The sequence below is a fragment of the Chinchilla lanigera genome, unplaced genomic scaffold, assembly GCF_000276665.1.
Source record: "Chinchilla lanigera isolate Chin_1 unplaced genomic scaffold, ChiLan1.0 scaffold00056, whole genome shotgun sequence".
Classification (NCBI taxonomy): Eukaryota; Metazoa; Chordata; class Mammalia; order Rodentia; family Chinchillidae; genus Chinchilla; species Chinchilla lanigera.
Genome location: NW_004955457.1, coordinates 11,729,539 through 11,750,093, shown reverse-complemented (window position 1 = coordinate 11,750,093; position 20,555 = coordinate 11,729,539). Strand labels below are relative to the sequence as shown.

General features: G+C 36.2%; 1 protein-coding gene across 10 annotated transcripts in view; it reads left to right on the top strand.

The window, feature by feature from the left end:
• The window catches only part of Nbeal1 (neurobeachin-like 1), a 167,793-nt gene that overhangs the window by 89,264 nt on the left and 57,974 nt on the right, over positions 1–20,555 (top strand). For 8 of the 10 annotated variants that reach the window (XR_001236404.1, XM_013520721.1, XM_013520719.1 and 5 more), the window contains 12 exons: positions 541–709; positions 1,359–1,495; positions 2,140–2,299; positions 2,403–2,505; positions 3,025–3,181; positions 5,510–5,668; positions 7,423–7,582; positions 8,413–8,501; positions 11,780–12,343; positions 12,825–13,000; positions 13,771–13,924; positions 14,564–14,692. Coding sequence is in view for 9 of the 10 variants with exons in the window: in XM_013520721.1 (XP_013376175.1) it covers positions 541–709; positions 1,359–1,495; positions 2,140–2,299; positions 2,403–2,505; positions 3,025–3,181; positions 5,510–5,668; positions 7,423–7,582; positions 8,413–8,501; positions 11,780–12,343; positions 12,825–13,000; positions 13,771–13,924; positions 14,564–14,692 (2,157 nt within the window). In the remaining variant the exon portion in view is untranslated. The remainder of the gene's footprint in view (positions 1–540; positions 710–1,358; positions 1,496–2,139; positions 2,300–2,402; positions 2,506–3,024; positions 3,182–5,509; positions 5,669–7,422; positions 7,583–8,412; positions 8,502–11,779; positions 12,344–12,824; positions 13,001–13,770; positions 13,925–14,563; positions 14,693–20,555) is intronic. The other 2 variants (XM_013520723.1, XM_013520720.1) reach the window with 1 other exon arrangement.

Sequence of the window (20,555 nt, the reverse complement as noted above, 5' to 3'; positions counted from 1 at the left end):
TTTTGTTTTGTTTTGTTTTGTTTTGTTTTGTTTTGTTTTGTTTTGTTTTGTTTGGGTTATTGTGAGACAGGGTCTTGCTATACAGTTGTGCCTGGCCTGAACTCACTGTGTAGCCCAGGCTGGCCTTGAACTTGTGGCAGTTCTCCTGCTTCAACCTCTCAAGTTTTGGGATTACAGTTATCGCCATGCCTAGCTCAACTGCATTTTTAAAATTCTCTTGTTTCTTATGTGTAATTGCCTGGTGACAGTATTGACATATTGTTAGAGTTGTATAACAGTCTCCTTATGAGATTATATTTGGATTGCCTGTTTAAAAATCCTAAATTTACATAAAAAGGTACAATAAGAATGGTCTGAAATAGTCTCCCTTACCCTCCCTGATCTTTAAAGCATCTTCCCATAGTAGGATTCCTTCAGTTTAAGCTATCCTATACATTACTAAAGGTTTATTAACAAATTATAGCTGTACATGCTGTGTAGATATTAGTTGACACTATTGAGCCCTTGTGTTACAGGATGACATTGTGGCTTTGTTTTCAGGACATCATCAACTGCATAGGTGGATTGAATGTACTCTTTCCTTTATTGGAGCAAATCAGCTACTTAAGTGAAGAGCAGATTGCTGAAGGAAGGAGTGAGAGCACAGTTCCTGAATCGGTTGCACCTGTGGAAAGAGAGAGCATGGTGCCAACCTCTACAAAGGCATCAGGTATTAAGTTGGAATTAATAGAGGGCTGGGGAGACAGCTCAGTGGCAAGTGCAAGGTCCTGAAAAGTGGAATGAACAGAGTCTTCAGGAGATATTTGACAATTAATTGAAAAATGAATTTAAATATTTTGCTGCCATTAGGAAGAAACTTAACCACTTGTAGCTGTAACAGCTGTCCCTAATTTTACTAATATAATTAAAGAAGTTTGTAGTACTTGGTCAAAATAGTAAAGGTGTTGGTTTTATTCTTGACTATCTTTATTCTCCTAGTGGAAGAAGAACTGAATTGTTAAATTTGTGGTAGAGAAATATTTATATGTGTATGTAAGTGTACAGTGTACAATGGCAGCTTTTTCTGATTCAGTTGTACAAGAAAACCTGAGAAGCACACTACTGAGCTAGACTTTTTCTGTTATGAAATGTACTATGAAATAGAACAATTAAGCCACGCGTGGTGGCGCATGCCTGTAATCCCAGCACTTGGGAGGCTAAGGCAGGAGGATCGTTGCTAGTTTGAGACCTGCCAGGTGAGCTCCAGGCCAGCCTGAACTGCATAATGAGACCCTGTCTCAAAAAAAAGACAAAAAACAAACAAATAAAAAAAAAGAAATAGAGTGATTAATTGTTATATCAACATGTTCCCATTTCAGCAGAATCAAGACTAGAGAAAAATCTAGTGGCTACGTTTATCTTGATTGTGAAACATCTTATTCAGAGACACCCTATCAACCAGGACAACCTTATTCACTCCCATGGAGCTGCAACTCTTGGTGCCTTACTTCAGAAGGTGAGACACATTTAACATCATGTTGATACACTGATGATTGTAATTGGAAGTTGGTGTTGGGATTCTTTTCTTCCTATTGAATAACATATTATTAAAGATTGCAGTATTAGAGATTATTATATTAATAGATACAAGTTGTTTCACAAGCAGCTTTAAAAATTTTTAGGGAATAATCTTATGTAAGAATTACTTACTTTAGGTCAGCTCTGGTGGCATATGCCTGTAATCCTCACACTCAAGAAGCTAAGGCAGGAGGATAGCCATGAGTTAAAGTCCAGCTTGGGCTACATGGTGAATTCAAAGACAGCCTGGACTACATACAAGACCCTGTCTCAAAACACCAAAAACAAAGAAGTGACTTAATTTGTGTAACACTGTACAATCTTTGAGATATGTAACCATGTTCATTGGCTTTTATATTTGGAGCATTTGAGAAACATAAGACTATTTCAGGAGTACAGCCTTTTTAAAAATATGTTCTAGGGTTATATCAGAGAAATAAATGATGCAGATGTTCGTATTTTTCTACCCTATATTTTTATATTTTTACATTTGGCAGATGTTCTGAATTAATGTTTTGAAAGTATAGTTTAATGATAGTTACTTAAACTGAGTTTATGGAACCCCTTTCCATTTGTTTTTAGGTACCAGGCACTTTAATGGATGTTAATGTATTGATGGCAGTTCAACTACTAATTGAGCAGATATCCTTGGAGAAAAATATGCTGCTCCTGCAACACATGTACCAGTATTTACTCTTTGACTTCCGTGTTTGGAATCGTGGAGATTTTCCCTTCCGAATTGGTGAGAACAGGCTGTTGGATCAAATTTTATGATTATTTTGGAAATTTGCAACTATGTGACTTTATTTTAGTTACATCATTTACAAGTGAACTTTCTGTTTTAGGTCATATACAGTATATTTCAACAATCATAAAAGATAGTAGGAGAGTTTTCCGAAAGAAGTATGGTGTGCAGTTTCTCCTAGATACGCTTAGGATTTACTATGGGTATGATGTCCTTGCTTCTTCTTGGTTTGCTGTAATGTTTCCTGTCTGCTACTTGACTGGAACAGGAAGCTTTTTCTTTACCAGCAGTTGTTATCTTTTGACTTCAAAGAAACTGAGTAGTATGAAAGTTAAAATGATAGCAGTGGATCCATGTACATTAGGTTTGATTATTGGTTTTATAAATTGTGTGGCTAGAGGCAAATTTCCCACATACTCTGTGCTTGTTTCTTCACCTGTGAAAAGCAGATTAAAAACATGGCTTCTTATACTAGTTTTGAGAATTAAATGAGTGAATGTGTTAAGTATACAGCTGTGTCTGATACCGCTTAAGTGTTGTATAAATAGGAGCTGTCTTAATACTTTTAATTTTTGTTGTTGAAATTCTTGAAAAGATTTTTCTTTAAAAAGTCAAAGGTGCCATGAATTCTAATGACTAATGGGACTTTTTAAAACTGAATTCTTTTATATTAAAATACAGGAGTATTAAAATTTCAGTTCCACTTTTGTGTTCTCTTTCAGGAGTGGTTGTAAATATAATGAGCTGTCTCTAGATGATATTCGAACAATAAGAAGTTCTTTGTATGGATTAATTAAATATTTTCTGTGTAAAGGTGGAACTCATGAAGAGATACAAAGTATTATGGGTTACATAGCTGCTACAAATGAAGAAGAACAGGTATTATGCGTGAAATAAATTGGCTTTTTTCTTTCTAACATTTAAGTTGCCCTATTATCATCTCATAAACTTACAAGTATGTTTAGTTATTTCACTAATAAAATATATATGGTATCATAATTTTACACAGTTAAATAAAATTTATCTACTGACTGAAAGTTTTAGTAAATATATAATATAATGTAATTTAACATTACTATTACTTGTAGTAGTGGGGATCCAACCCACGGATACTCTACTGCTGAGCTACATCCCTACCCTTTTTGATTTTAAGATAGTGTCAACCAGGCCTGGTTATACATACCTGTAATTGCAACACTCTGGGAGGCTGAAGCAGGAGAATTACAAATTTGAACCCCACCAGTGCAACTTAGCAATTAAAGACCCTTTCTCAAAAAAAAAAAAAAAAAATGAGAGAGAAATAGAAAAAGGGTTAGAAATATAGCTCAGTACAAAGGCCCTGGGTCTAATCCACAGTACTAGAGTGAATGAATGTGTGTATGTATGTATGTTAGGGTTTCACCAGTGTGTGCAGACTGGCTTTGAACTTTCAGTCCTCCTACGTCAGCCTCCAAAGTAGGTAGGACTAAAGGGATGTACCCCCTTGCCCAACCAGTTAAATAATTTAGTTATAAAACATAGTTTGTGGAGATAGTTGTATCTGGCAATTCTGAAGTGTGTTTTCCTGATCCATTTGTTGTATGTTTACCTGTCATCAGAGTTACAGGGTAGATTTTTTAATGTGAATTTTAATGTAACATAATTTCACAAAAATGTTGCATAAAAATAAACTCTAAATATATATATATATATATATAGAGAGAGAGAGAGAGAGAGAGAGATGATATATAGATAATTTTTAATACCTTTACATGCATTATTTCATGTAATCCTTGGAACTATCCATTAAGGCAGCAGTTCTTAATGCTTGTCCCTGACCAGCTTTAACCTGGGAGCTTATTAGAAATGTTTATACAGTAGTTACTGATTTAACTAATGAATCAAGCACTCTAGATAATTCTGATATACATGCTAAAATTTGAGAACCGCTAATATAAAATATTCAGGCCCTGGGGTTGGGGATATAGCTCAGTGGCATAAGCGCCTGCCTGGCAAGTGCAAGGTCCTGAGTTCGATCCCCAGTACCGTGCCAAAAAAAAATATATATATACAGGCCTTAAAAAGTCACAGAACTGATCTACCTAAAACTAGTAGCCAAGTATATTTTCTGATATTTCTGTGTTCTTTTATATAACGTTCAGACCGCCACAAATTTGAGCAGCCTTAATTTATATTGACTAAAATACTTTCCATCTCTATATAATGTTCATTGTGTACTCAGTAGTTGTATAACCTCATAATTGGTATTGTACAGATGAGTTAACTGGGGTAATTTTCCTGTAAGGTTGGACTGCTTCAAAAACTTCTCATTACTGGGCATGGTGGCACATGCCTAAAATCTCAGCTACTAGGGAGGATGAGGCAGGTGGATTTCCAAGTTTGAGGCCAGCCTAGGCAATTTAATAAGACTTTATTTTAAGAAGAGAATTTAAAAGGCTGGCGATGTAGTTTAGTGGTAGAGTGCTTGCTTGGCATGCCTGAGGCCTATAGGTTCATTCCTCAGTGTCACAAAATATAAATCAAAAAACAAAACAAAAAAAAAATCAAAACAAAGAGCAAAATTTCTCAATATTTAGAATGATGAATAGTTATTTTACCATATGATAACTAACTGTCCAGTAACGCAGTCGGTTAGTGCATGGTACTTATGCAGCAGTGTATGATAACTGTATCTGTGATTCATGGCCGGTGAGATTTTCTTGGTCAATTCAAAGAGTTACTTGTTAGGAACCTGGTATATACATACAAAATAGTATTAGATGTTGTGGGTAATAAAACAGATGAATACGTTATCATTCTTTCTTTTAACCTAATGGAGGCAAGGGCCGATAAAAGAGATTTACAAGTAAGTGTAAAGCAGAAAGAGAATAATACCAAGAGATAGGAAGTTCTGTGAGGATTCCAAAGGAAGGTTTTACATGTTGAGCAGACCAGCAAGGGTGGTTATGGAAGAGGTGCCTTTTCACATGGTAGGATGGATAGGGTTGGTTTCTATGGTGTTAGAAATGGAGAGTGTGAGGACAAGCAAGTATAAGAAGCCAAAAACATGTCAGAAAGAACAGGCAAGGGCAGGCTCAGAAGATACCAGATAGTTCAGTAAAGCTAAGCATTGGTGTATATAGGTTTTAGTTAAGTAATGTGGGGTTCATGATTTTATGTGCTTATATACATTAATGTGGCTCCTTGTTTTTGTGTTAATATTCAAAGCTGTTTGGAATTTTGGATGTACTCTGTGTTCTTCTATGTACCAGCCCAACAAGAGGTCAACTTTTCTTACTGCTGTTTGAACCAGGAAATGCTGACATCCTTTATGCATTACTCTTAAATCAGAAGTACTCTGATAAACTAAGGGAACTTGTTTTTAAGGTACAAACATCTAAGCATCTTTATTTTTGGGATCATTTATGGGTATATGAATTGGCTTGCAGTGCATCTGTTGTTTCATGTCTAGTTAAGTTCACTTTATTTTAATATTTACTTTTCATGTTAAACTAATTATTTTATAACTTAATAAATCCTCTCGGTGGTATATCCACTATATTATATCATCCTCAATATAAAAATTCTCGTGTCCTTTTTGACTTATGGTCGGTCCATGTGCCAATTCAGAACATTTTAACAGTTAATAATAATAGGTGATCTGCTGGGCATGGTGGCACATGCCTATGATCCCAGCACTCAGGAGGCTGAGGCACAAGGATCGCTGTGAGTTCAAGGCTAGCCTGGGCTGCATAGTGAGTTCAAGGCCAGCCTGAACTACATAGCGAGACCCTGTCTCAAAAAAAGATAGCTGACCTGCATGGTACCAGTGAATGTCAAGCATGAGCACTTTAAATGTAATAGCTTCCTTAATCCTTAACAACTTTGTCAAGGGATTATTGTTGTTATTCTCATTTTACAGATGGAGAAACTAAAGCCAAAGAAGTTAGTGACTTATCCAAGACTTTGAACTTTGGCCAAAGCCACCCAGCCCACCTTTTTATTAACTAAAATTAGAGGAGTCATTCATATTTCTAAAACCAAATGCATTTTATTTTTATTCTCCTGTTTATTATGCCTTCTTGCCTGGTGACATTTGTTTGTTCTGACATTGTTAACATTATAAAGTACCTTTATGGAATAATGTTTGTTCCAGTTTTAGTATATGTGCTACCAAAGGGAGCACTATGGAATAATGTTTGGATTCCCCATATTGGAAATCCTTAAACTTCATGAAATAAAGTTGCAATAAGAATAGTCTGAAATAGTCTCTCTTGAGTGTTGATTATGGTGAGCTCTGAAGTTGTTCTTTAGAGCATCTGTCCTTACAAGAGTTCCTTATGGCAATTCAGTATTATTTCTTAAAAACAATCTTGTAAGGACTGTTTATGATATTCTGCCAAGATTACCCTTTCCATGTAAGATTATAGTACCTCTCTTATAAAATGTTGATCTCACCTCAGAAGCATCAGGCTACTGATTCAGTCCCCTTTTTAGCACATGGATTGGATTGCTTCACAAATCCTTCCTTGTTATTGAAAATTATTTGGATAGATGTTAATAGAAATAACAAGGTATGAGGTAACATACCTGTAGTACTGGAACCCGGGAGGCAGAAGAAGCAGGAAGATCTTTGCAAGTTGAAGGCCAGCCTGGGCTAGATAGTGAGTTCAAGGCCAGTTTGAATTCCATAGTGAGACCCTGTCTCAGAAAAAGAAAACAAAAAAAGTTATAGAAATGAATTACAGTGGGAAATTGATCCAGAGATTGACTTGACACAGTTTTGCTCCTCCTACAAGCTACATGTGTTCATTTCTTTTATTTGCTATATTTAAACTAGAGTTTTAAACACTAGTTATTCAACTACAGATGAATTTTAGTCCGATCTATTCTTTTTTTTTTTTTACTTTTTGAGACAGAGTCTCGCTATGCAGTTCAGGCTAGCAGTCCAATCTATTCTTAAATCCATTTTTATGATAGTATAATAATATAGTACTTCCAACCAGTGTTTTTTTTTTTTATTCCAAAGAGTAAAATAATACTTTAAAAACGGATATAAATGTTTTATTCAGTATTAGCCTAAATGACAAACTGTTCTTAGCTTTTTATATTGAGAAGGATATATTACTTCTTGTGATCAGGTTATGGAACAGATGTTGAAATGCACAAATGTTTACGAACGTAGTAAACAACGTATTCGACTCAGAGAAGTTGGCTACTCAGGATTGGGACTCCTCCTTAATGAAGCATCCATTAACACATCTCTCATTAAAAACCTTACCAATCAGATCATATATACAGGTATGACTAAGGTTGATAATGCTAGTAAATTTACAGAATTTTTTTTTCCCTGCTGTCTCAGGTTGCTTTTTAAATTAGCTGTTATTTGATTCAGCAAGGTCTTTCTTAGGTATTGTTTGTACTTTTGTTGCTTTTGTTCTCCTCAGAATAGCACATTTTTTTCTTATTCAGTGTTTATTGATTAAGTTAGCAATTGAATGCACAAACAAGAAAAGAATACTATTGATAATATGAACAAAAGATTTTTTTTCCCTTTCTTTTTCCCCTTAACTTTATTTTTTTTATTTGTCCATGTTTGTAGTACAAAATGATTTACATTTTTTGTGGGGAGTTGGTACAGGTACATAACACAGGTTCATTCCTTTTTCATCCCCCCACCCCAGGAAAAATGAAAACTAATTTCAGATACATATTCTTTTCTTAAAAGCTTTAATATTTTTAATAAAATTTTTTCAATACTTACTACAAACTAGAGTTTATGCCACAGGCTAGGTTTATTTGGTACAGTTGTTTTTTTTTTTTAAATCTTCAGTGGTTTACAATCTCATTAATAAGACAAAACAGCTAAGATAGTAGTATTAGAGGCATGTAGAATGAACATTTTATTCAGACCTTCAAAAGAAAATAGCAGTTACTTAGAGTTGACTTGGGTATGAAACATTGTAAACTTTTTTACTCTTTCTTTTTGATAAATTTGACCATACCTATAATTCTTATATAAAAATAAAATAACCATTTCAGCATTTGTTAATATCTAGTAATACCCATGGTTTTATCTTTAGCTATTTATGAATATGAATTTTAATCTTTTGTTTTTTTTTCCACCATAGACCCTGTTATTAATTTCAAAGATCTGTTATCTGTGATAAATATCTCTCACAGAGCATGTATAAATGTCAAAGTGGTTCTCTGCAGAAAGGTTAGTAAACTTTTTAAATATATTCTAACGATATCACCATCATATTGTCAATAACTTTCATTGAATATTTTGTAGAGATAAGTTTCAATTTAACTTATTTTATAAATAAAAATATTTTACAAAAAGTTTCCTTTTAAAAGTAAATTTATGCTGGGCATGATGGTACACGCCTGTAATCCCAGCACTTGGGAGGCTGAGGCAGGAGGAGGGTGTGAGTTCGAGGCCAGCCTGGGCTACAAAGTGAGCTCAAGGCCAGCCTGAACTGCATAGCGAGACCCTGCCTCAAAACACAACAAAACGAAAAGTAAATTTACTTCATGTAAAGAAATCAGGTTGTCAGTTTTCACAAGGTCTTACAGAAACATGCCTTTTCCAAAGTCAGAAATTTACTACCAAAGATAGTTTCTTTAATGTTATTTAGTGATTATGACCATTTCTTGTTGATATATGGTGCTATAATATTTTAAAGTTTCTGTAATTTGATTATTCCAGCAGCAGTTTATATTTAGTGTTCATTTAATCTTTGAGAGATGGTGATCCTGTGTGTCTTTTTGTGATCATAACCTCTTCTCCTCTGTCAACTACTGACCAGTTAACTATTCAGTTTGCTTCCTTGCTTTTCATTTTACTTTTTGTACCTTATTTTTGTTTTGTTTTGCTTCTTTTGTTTTGTTTGTGTCACGGTCTTGCTGTGTACCCCAGACTGGCCATGAACTTGCATAAATTCTCTTCCCTTCATCCTCAAGTGCTGGCATTACAGGTGTGCACCACCATACCCAGCTTTCATTTTGCCTCCTGATCATAGTACTTTTCTGTCAACTAAAAATTTTATATACCTGTGCTCTTTAATTGCTATATAGTTTTCATTTTGTCTTGTTGTTGGAAGTACTAGGGATTGACTAAATTGCATCCCTAACCCTATTTAAAACTTTTTTTTTTTTTTTTTTTTTTGGTACTAGGAATCAAATTCCTAGTTAGGTAGGCGCTTGTCATGCAGGTGCTTGTACCGCTGATCTATATCCCTGGCCCCACATTTTAAAATTTTGAGAGGGGTCTCATTAAGTTGTACAGGCTGGCCTCAGATTTAATCCTCCAGCGTCAGCCTCCTGAGTAGATGGGGTTAAATGCATGTACCACCATGCCCAGCTCTTCTATGACTATTCTATAAAGTATCTGGTTCTTATTAATAGATAATTAGGCCATTTCTTGGTTTTTTCATGCTATAAACTGGTGTTAAAAACATTTCTGCGTAAGTGTAGTAATACATCTATAGGAAATACTCCATGAAATGGAATTGCTGCATCAAAGAGTAGTCACATTTTTATATTTTGTTGCATTTTTGCCATATTGTCCTTCAAAGTAACTGTCCTAGTTTATATTTTCCCAGTGTTTGTAACATTCATTCTCTCCATGGTCAATTCTAAGAAATTCAAAATAAGTCCAGTGAATTGATCTTTAGATAGAAACTCCTCAGTATAGCTTGATTTTTCTCTATTATAAAATAGACATAAAATAAGTCCTATTTTATGAAGACTTTGAGGTCACACATGAAAAGTTTCTCTGGTAAGAAAAGCATAATCTATAAGAAAATTGGGGGGCTGGGGATTTAGCTCAGCGGCAAAGCACCTGCCTGGCAAGCGCAAGGTTGTGAGTTCGGTTCCCGGTACCGGAGAAAAACCAAAAAACCAAAAAAAAAAAAAGAAAATTGGTAACTGGCACCAAGCTCACTGATTGATTACATTAGTGAACAAAGAAACTTTACATGTCATTGTGACTCATTATTTTTATATCAGCTTATATTAATACTGTTAATACTGAAGTTCTCACCAGCCTTACTCATCTCCTGCTATGAGATCTGTCATAGTTAGAAATTGTGTTGAGAGAGATACATACTCAAGGGAGCCAAAGTGATTGTCTACAAAGAAGTTTATTGGCTTTTTTGTAAAAACATCTTGAAGATGTTAACTGGATTGATTCCCTCCCTCCCTCCTTCCCTCCCTCCCCCCTGCCCCCCTCCCTCCCAAGGCTGGGAATTAAGCCTAGGGTCTTTATAATGTAAGTCAGGTGCTCTGCCACTGTGTTACATTTTCAGACATGTTTTGTAGAATATTTTATTCAAACGAAATTGAAGTCAAGCTGGGCATGGTGATGCACACCTGTAATCCCTGCACTCGGGAGGCTGAAGCAGGGGATTGTTGCAAGTTTGAGACCAGCCTGGGCTACAAAGTGAGCTTAAGGCCAGCCTGAACTGTATAGCAAGACCTTGTCTCAAAAAGACTACCCACTCCAGAAAATAAAAGAAAAAGAAATTGAAGTCAGTTGGGCAGTAGAAATAATACACATTAAAAAAAAAAAAAAGAAATAATACACATTGCCATGTCAGTGTCTGCTCTTTAATTTCAGCTTCCTATTCTTGCTAAACAAGAGCATCATTCTTAGTGATACTAATTTTTAGAATTAAAGTTTGGTTTTTGTTTTGTTTCTATAATACAGAATTACTGTGGGGAAGTGTTGTACTAGTGGTAGCCATTAGCTTTACTTGAAAAAAAGGAATGGAGGCTAGTGTAATGGCCACCTTTGTAATCCTAGCTACTTAGGAACAAGAGACAGGAAAATGTAAAGTCTGAGGACAGCCTGGGTAATGTAGCAAGACTATCTTTCAAAAAGTAAAAAGGGATCGGTTTGTCGGTCAGCAGTAGACTGCCCCTGGGTTCAATCCCAAAAAGGAAGGAAAAAGGGGAGGGAAACATTTTTATATATCCAGATTCTACCAAAGTATCTAGTGTGTTCTAATTGCTTCTCTAATCCTAGTGCCTAGAGATGGTAGATACATAGAAGTATCTGCTGAATAAATGTAGTAGGCTCGTGGAAAGTAGTTGAGAAGATACCACTTCACTATGTTTTATATATATCATCATTCTATTTATACTTTCCATCTGACCAAATGAATAACAGATATCTTGACATGTCCAAGATCATTTTAATTTTCCTTTTTTATTTTTCAGCTAATATTTGAAATATACCTGATATTTGAATTAGTATTTGAAATATACCTAGTATTTGAATTATACACATACTCTGTATGTGAATAATATGCAGATTTGTTGAAACCACAGTATCATTCCTCAAAATAGCTTATATTTTAAGATTATAATCTCTTGAAAGTATATACTTCCGCATCTTCTGATTAACTTGTCATTAAAATAACTACAAAGAGAATTTTGGAAATAAAATAATTATACTTTTTGAGGAATTTTACTATTTTACTCTCTTTTCAGATTTCACACATTTTGCAGTCCCAGCCAGATGCAGCACATCAAATATCACAACAAGTGGGTTGGCAAGACACCTTAGTTAGACTTTTTTTGAAAGTAAATTTTGAAAATGGAAATTCTCTTCATAAGCACAGTAGAGCTGTTTTAATGAAAGAAATCAATAAAAATACATCAATTGAAGATACTAAGAGGAGCTTTGATGAAAAGACAGATGAGGAAAAGATCAACTTTTTGTCACCTAATGTGTCTTCGGATCAGTGGAGTTGGGAGGATAGACACTCTCTAGACTCAAACGCACTATTAATTGAAGAAGATAGCTCTGTGGGAGAATTGTCTTTCAGGTCAGAGAATCAAGAACTCTGGCATAGTAACCTTTCACATTTGAGTTTAGATCTCAGTGGAGTTGACACTTGTGAACTGAGTGACAATGGGAGCCAAATGCCAGACAGCCTACCTAGCACACCATCCCCAGTAGAGTCCAAGTCATTTTCTGCTCAGTCTGACAAAGAAGGTGGCGTCAGTGATACGGGCTTTAGTGATGACTTCTCTTTGCTTGAAAGCCAAGAGGTAAAATTCCTTGTTTTTCCAAATGATGTTTTTATTTTCCTGTGTCTGTTACATACTTCTGATCCTTTATCAATGTCTGAGCAGTTACTAAGAGTTTTACATTCACGTTCTAAGTCTCATTAGCTAGACCTGGAATTCACTAGATTGTGTGCTGAGAGCAAAGCCAGTGTCTCATGTATCAGGTGTATCCAGGGCCTAGTAAAGTTCCAGGTTTCTCAAGGCACATATTTAAAAATATGTTATAGCCACTGTGCTCACTGTTGCATGGTGGCCTGCTGTCAGACTGTATTGTATACTTTTCCTACTTTTACTTGGCCCAGACTCACTCTGCTGAGCCTGTTTCTTTTCCTATCTTTAATAAAACTTTGCTACCATTAAATAAATAAAGTTCATGATTAGTCAGTGTGCGATAGTTCTTATGATGTGCTTTTTTAACACTTCCTTCCCCTGGTAATTTAATATTACTGTATCTTTTTCTTAGAGATGTGAGGAGGAGCTTCTTCAGTTGCTGACAGATATTTTGAATTATGTAATGTATAAGGGACTAGAAAAGTCTGATGATGAATCTTGGATTGCACGGGGACAAGTGTTTTCAGCACTAACTAAACCGGGAATATCCAGTGAGTTACTTAGACCAGCAGATGAGATAAAATTAACGTAAGTAAGCGTTTAGGTCCTGATTTTTTTCTACCCTCTGTTTGGAGTAAGCAAGACTTTACAGCAGTAGTAGTTACTGAACATTTATTGAGTGTTCAGTGGATGAATAGAGGGAGAAAAGGAGCAACTGTGCTCAATTACTGTTCCTGTGTTTTGCCATCCTAGTAGAATCTAAAAGAAGCATAAACTAACTTCCATGTGAGGAGATTTAAATCTTAAATAAATTTGGGCCTTCATGATTTCAGATTTCTTACTTAAATTTTTTTCTGCATATCTAAGGACTGATGAGTTTTGTACAACAGTTTTGTCCAAATTTGAGTGTTTTCACGAAAATTTCTCCGAATCACTTAAAGTTCCATGGAGATAATAGGACTTTTTAACAGCAGCACACCAGGGAAGTTACCTCTTTATTTCTCCTTAGACATTCTCTAACATATAATAGGACTTTTTTCTCTAACCTTCCCAACTTCATACTTGAAAGAAATCATGTTAAGTAGCTCATGGAGGATGGAATGGGAGTTGTCATAACTTTTATAGTCAAGTAAAACAAGTGACATTCACTTTTGACAATAAATATATTAAAGATACCTAAAACATTGAAAAGTTGCTCCAGTAGTACTGTATAGAATTCAACCCACATTGTTTTAGTGGGATACATGCTAGTGATAGTGTATCTTTGGACCTGCAATACTACTAACAAATAACTGTTGTTTTTACCTTTCGTGTTCTCTAATTTATAATGGTTTAAGAGGACTCTGTTTTACACTTAGTTTGCTACAGAAGATGTTAGAATGGGCCCTCACAGAAAACAGAGAGGCAAAAACAAATCCCATAACTGCTGAAAATGCCTTCCGACTCATACTGATCATACAGGACTTTCTGTACTCAGAGGGACTAATTAATTCAAACATGTGGACTGAGAAGGTTAGTATTATCTTTAGAGTTACCTTTTAGGTAGTTAAAGACTATCCAGTGAAAGAAATTTTGCACCCTTTTTCCCCAGCGCTGGGGATCAAATCCAGGGCCTTGTCGATGCTCGGCAAGGGCTGTATCAATAAACTTCACCCCCAAGTGGCACACTGCTCTTTAGAACATTAATACCTAATTACGTAGATACAAGAAACATAGATAAAATGTAATGAATAATCACAGATTTTGTTAACTGTTACTAGAATGATTCTTTGTCATTGTTGTTTCTGTTTTGTTTTTGAGACTGAGTCTTCCCATTTTGCCCAGGCTGGTCTCAAACAGAGCAGCTCTGCTGCTTCAGCCTCCTGAGTACCTGAGACTGCAGCATGCACCACCATACTGGGATACCAGGACGATTGTTTTGGCTTTCACCAACTGAACATAGGACTGGGTTTTTTTTGCGGGGGGTGGGTAGGCAGTACCAGGAATTGAACTCAGGAGCTCATGCTTGCCAAGCAGGTGCTGTGCTGTTGAGCTGTATCCCCAGACCCAGAAATGGTTTTGATAGATTTGTTGTTTTTATTAATGTTGGGGGAAACTCATGCTCAGTACATAAAAAATTGTTTTTATTTCTCAATTTTTCTTCTATAATAGCTTTTAGAGGATATCATGCTACTCTTTGAGTGTCTATCAGTCTGGTATTCTGAAAGTCCAGTATGGGTAAAACTTTCTCAAATTCAGATCCAGTTGCTCCTGGGATTCATTGAAAGCGGCAGTTTGCAGGTTTGTCAATTCTTTTATTTTCTGTACTTGTGTGCACTAGCGTTATTTAGGCATAAATAAATGATAATGCCTTCCAGTACTTTATTTGTTCCAGTAATATATATGGTTTCACTTCAGTTTTCAATTTTGTGACATCACAACTAATTCCTTATTTCTTCCCTACATTTAAAAGGTTAGAAAGGTTCCATGTAAATTTTAGTCTTACCGTTTTTCTTCGTATGTTTGGTACTTACGATATCAGGATTGGATTAATATTCTCTAAGACTCTCTAACCTTCCCAATTTCATTGGTAGGCTTTTAATTACATCTTCAATTTCACTGATTGATATTGGTTTATTTAGGATTTTTATATCTTCTTGATTCAGCTTTGGTAATTAATATATATTTAGGAATCTGTCCGTTTCTTCTGCATTTTCTCTTATTAGGATACAAGTTTTCAAAACAGGTATAGATAATCTTCTGGATTTCTGCAGGATCTGCTAAGATTTCACCCTTTTCATTCCTAATTGCATGGATTTGAGTCTTTCCTTTCCTTTTCTTGATAAGATTGGCTAAGGGTTTGTTGATTTTATTTAATCTTTAAAAGAACCAACTCTTCAATTCATTGATTCTTTCTATTGTTTTTTAGTCTTTAATGCATTAATTTCTGCTCTGATCTTTATAATTTCCTCCCTCATATGGGCTTTTGGCTTGGTCTGCTCTTCTTTTTCTAGAAGTTTGAGGTTCACCATTAAGTTGTTTATTTGTACTTGTTGTTTTCCTGATACAGGTATTCACTCTATAAATTCCCTTAGGACCCCTTTCATTGTGTCCCGTAAGGTCCAGTATGTTGTATTTTCATTATCATTTAATTGTGAAAGTTGTCTAATTTCTTTAATTTATCTGTGGTTTTCTAGGAGAGTGCTACTCAGTTTCCATGTTTTTATGTTCTGGTGGTTTCTTTTGCTATTGATTACAATTTCATTACACTATGGTCTGATAATATGCATGGGATAATTCCAATTCCTTTGCATTTACTTAAGCATGTTCTGTGAGCTAGTATGTGGTCTATTTTGGAGAACATCCCTTGTGCAGCTGAGAAGATTGTGTATTCTCATGTTGTGGGGTAGAACATTGTAGACATCTACTAAGTCCATTTGTTAAAAAGTTTAGTTCAGTTCTAATATTTCATTTTTTTGTCTAGTTAATTTATCTATATGTGACAGTGGTGTATTAAGGTCTCCCATTCCAATTGTATTAGTGCTAACTTGATTTTTCATGTCTCTTAATATTTGTTTCATATAATTGGGTGCACTGGTATTTGGTGTATATATATTTATTATTATTTCTTGCTCTTGGATTGTTTCCTTTGCAAGGATCTAGTGACCTTTTTTGTCACTCTTAATCAGTCTTGGCTTGAAATTCACTTTGCAAGTAGAATAGCTACCCCTGCTTTTTGCTGGGCTCCTATCACAGGGAAATTTGTTTTCCATCCTTTGACTTTCAGTTTGTCAATTTCTTTTTTAATTAAATGTGTCTCCTATATGCAACATAATGTTGAATGTTGCTTCTTGATTCATTTTGCCAGTCTGTGTGTTTTGATTGGTGAATTGAGACCATTAACATTGATGGTTATAACTGGTATGTATTGACTTATCCTTGTCATGTTATTTCCCTGTTGTTGGCTTCCCCTCTTTTTTTCCTTGCCCTCTATTTAATTGTTTGCCTTGCCTGGTGGATTCTTTCCGTTGGAGTTCATGGAGTTGCAGTCCTTGTTATCTCTTTTTAGAATGTCCTTCAAAACATTTTGGAGTGCTGGTTTGGTGGTCATAAATTTTCTGTGGTTTGTGCTGAGAAGTCAGCTGTGATTCTGATGGGCTTTCCTTTATAGGTGATTTCTTTTTCCTAACAGCTTTTAATATTCCATTTTTGGGTTGAATTTCTGCAGTCTTGACTATGATGTGCCTGGCTGTAGATTTTTTTTGATCATAGCTAATGGAATTCTATGCCTCACAAACTCTATGCCAAATTCTTTTTCCCTACTAAGGAAGTTTTTGGCCATGATATCCGTGAACAACTTTCTTATATCATTTATGCTACCTCCTCCTTTTTCATTAACTCCAATCAATCTTGTTATTCTTCTTTGCCTCATCTAGCAGCTGCTGGATTGATTTCTCATGGTTCCTTGCTATTTTTAAGAAATCTTTCTTTTCATGATTGCTAGTCACAAGCCTATCTTCTATATCTGCGATGCTGTCTTCATGTTGGCTTAATCTGCTGTGGATACTTTCAATGGAATTTTTATTCTTCTGGGTATCTGCCTGAATCTGCTTTAAGGATTCCATTTCTTTTCTATGCTGAGCATTCATGGCTTCCAACATTTTCTTAAGCTCCTCTATTTTTTTGTCTATATCTGCTCTAGAGTCACTAAACATGGTTTTCATTGTGGACACCATCTCTGCACTTATCTAAGGAATTATTTCTGATTTGATTTTTTTCTAGAGCTGTATTCAGTTGCTTTGTTGTTACCACTTCAGAGAGGCCAGGTGGGTGGCTTTCAGATTGTACCACCTCATTGTCTCCTGGGTTTGCCTTTGGTGAACTGGCTGTTGGGGGTGGGGGTTTACATCTTGTTTACGTGTCTTCACATTTTCTTTTCTTTTTTTTAGTTTAATTTCTGGGGTGATGCTTATAAATTGCCTATGGTGGGTTGCTTTATTGCTAGTATTAAAACCTGTAGGAAATGACTATTTCTCCATGGTATCTTACAGGTGTACTTGGTTTTTGGGTTTTGATTCTGTTGCAAGATTCTACCTCTTCAGTTTGTTGGGGATGAGAAATTCCTGCCTGTTTGGTCCAGCCCCTGGTTCTTTGGCAGTGTGCCACAGTCAATCTGTGACACTTAGTCAATCTCAGTCTTAGAGAACCAGGAAGAACAGCTGTTTAGAACAATTATGTCACTTTTGGTTATAGTGGTACCATTAGCAGTGGAAATAGCATCATACACAGCCTAGAAAATGACAAACTGAGCTAACGATTAATTTGCCACCTTGAACCGTGTGAACTAGATGTGTGGCTATATAACAAAATCTAAAACAAACCAGAAAATTATATGCAGTGTACAAGTCCTTAATATGTCAGTTTTCCCCTCAGGGGTTAAGATTTTAATGGGTTAGGCAGAAAATAGAGAACTGGAAAAAGAGGAAGAGATTAGAAATAAGGCTGGAGGCCAAAGGGAGATCATGTTAACTTTGGAAAGCCGGTGCAGAAGCCTAGAGGGAAAGAGAAGGAAGAAATTAAAAAGAAGAACAGAATAGAACCACAAGTACAAAGAGGCTAGAAACCATGTTCATCCTCATATAAAAGCAAGATCAGACAATGAAGGAGAAAAAAGCAAAAACAAAATCACAACAATCAAAAAATGAGAGAGAGAGAGAAGAAAAAGTCCACTTATGGGTTTGTCTCTGCTGTCACTGGTAGACAGCTTGTGGAGACAGAGTACCAATTCATGCCAATCTATCCCAGCAAGGCAGCAGTAGCTTTTTGTCAGAGTAGTGGATAATCACAGTAGGCCTGGGTCTTATGGCCAAGACCAGACTCGCAACTTGCAGCTGTCAGCACACCTTTCGTGGACCAAGCCCAGCTTCAAGCCGCTAGGTGGTGCTAGCAGTTGCTGTGAGTTCTGAGCTCAGCTGGCCCCTCTCCAAGATAGCTGGCCAGTGGCTCTCTTGTGCCGGACAACTGAGCCCTCAGTACTTACTGGCAGGTAGTGCAGTCCTTCATGTCCACTTCTCCCCTCCACTGCTGCATCCCTCCATGGAGGCCTCTGGGGTCTCCAGTAGTCACCATGTGTCTGCAGGTTTGAACCACTCCTGTGCAGTGAGTCCCGTGTCAGGGAGAGGGCGCCACCAGCCCTTCCTCCTCCTCCTTCGTTGAAGTTTCTCTCTTCACTCTGTTCGTGGGCTTCAGTTCACACTGCAGATCCTTCCTGGCTCCAGGGGATCCACTTCCCTTCTTCCTGTCTTTCTCACTTTGCCATATTCCAGCGTCTGGACAGCAACTCTCAGAGAGGCTCTTTTTCTCCTGCTTACCACTCTACCATCTTGGTGCTCAATAGCTCCTAATTTCAATTAGTCATAAATATCCCACAGTTATTTGCTATTTACTTGACCCTTTTTATCTTAGTGCTTGCAATTTCAGTATTGCAGTTTTAGTACTTGATATGGGGGGGTTTGGATGGGTTTCTAATACTGTTTTTAATACTGTTTATAAACTAAATGTAGTGTTGCTAGGAGTATGGAGAAATTAAAATTCTGACATCAGATTGTGTTATTTTAAAGAGACCAAAATCTGGTGGTTCTTTTTTCAGTAGATTCTTCTTTCTGATCATAGTAATACATGTTTACTGGGGACAGTATGCAAATGTATTGCCATGATTTGTGTATGGATGTCCCCTAGGGGGACATAGGGGCTGGGATTTTTGGAGGTGGCTGAATCTAGTGTTTGTGATTGGTTCACTGTCTAGTTCTGGCATTGGGTTTGTGAGTGCTGCACCCACACTAGGGCAGGTAGCCTGCATATAATGTAAGGAAAGGAAGGAGGCTTGTTTTGTCCCTTTTGCTCTTGTTGGTTTTGGTGTCCTCCGCCACCATGAATGGTTGCCCCTCAGCTGCACCTCATTGCCTTGGAGCCAGCTGAGGTATGGACTGAAACCTCCACAGACTGTTAGCTAAATAAACCTTTCTTTCCTTAATTTTGAGCTTCAGGTATTTTGTCTCAGAGCAAAGTAATTAAGACAAATATAAAGAATAAAAAGAAAGAAATTATTGATCAACCCATAGCCTGAGAGAAAACTACTAGTATTTTAATATATTATTTCTTTTCACATTTTTTCTGTCAATGTATTTTTTCAGATTATTGAAATTATCCTATATTTAGGTAATTTTGTGGTTTTTTTCTTTCTCCTATTATGTGAAACTCAGTTCTCCATGTTACTTCCTTATGAAATAAAAGGTTTTCCCCTTTTATTATAAAAGGTAACAAATATTCATTGTAGAAAACTTAGAAAATGCAGAAAAGCTAGTTAAATAAATGGACTTTCGGACCCATGGATGGTGGAAGTTTGAACTATACACTTTTTAGATACAATTTGACAATATATGAACTAAGAACTTCAAAAAATGATTGTACTCTGCCTAGTAATTCCACCCTGCAATTGCATCTTCACATCATAATCTCAAACACTGGACAGTCTTTGAACATAGGTGTTCATCATGGTAGTCTTTATTTTCTCCTTCTAGAAATAGAATGAGGCTATTTTTTGGCTTTCCATTAATGTTTTCCCAATGACTTTTTAAACCAGTTGCAGCTAGCATGCCAGCCATATGAAGCTATTTATTTTAGACAGTAGAACTCTTTTTTGTTGTTGTTATTCTGCTTCTTTGTTTTTAATTTGATGAAATTTCCCAAAACAAAATGTCTTTGTAGCTTATGATTATATATCCAGTGTCCATCTCATTAAGATCTCAGCTAACATCTGGTATTTAAATAAACAAGTGCAGCACCTAATCCTATCTTACCTGCCTATATTTAGTCATGGGCTAGTCACTTTGCCTCCGTTGTTCTTAAACAGAACAGTCCTCCTGATTCAACCTCCTGAATAGCTGATCTAAAGTATCAGCCTGGGGGCTGGGGATTTAGCTCAGTGGCAAAAGCGCCTGCCTGGCAAGCGCAAGGTCGTGAGTTCGGTTCCTGGTACCGGAGAAAAACCAAAAAAGAAAAAAAGCCTGGTTGGATGCAGGCTTGAGGTGTTATAGGTTGGATCTTAGCCCTGTGGGTATCATGGTAAATTTTTAGAAAAGGCAATTATGGGGGTATGTAATGC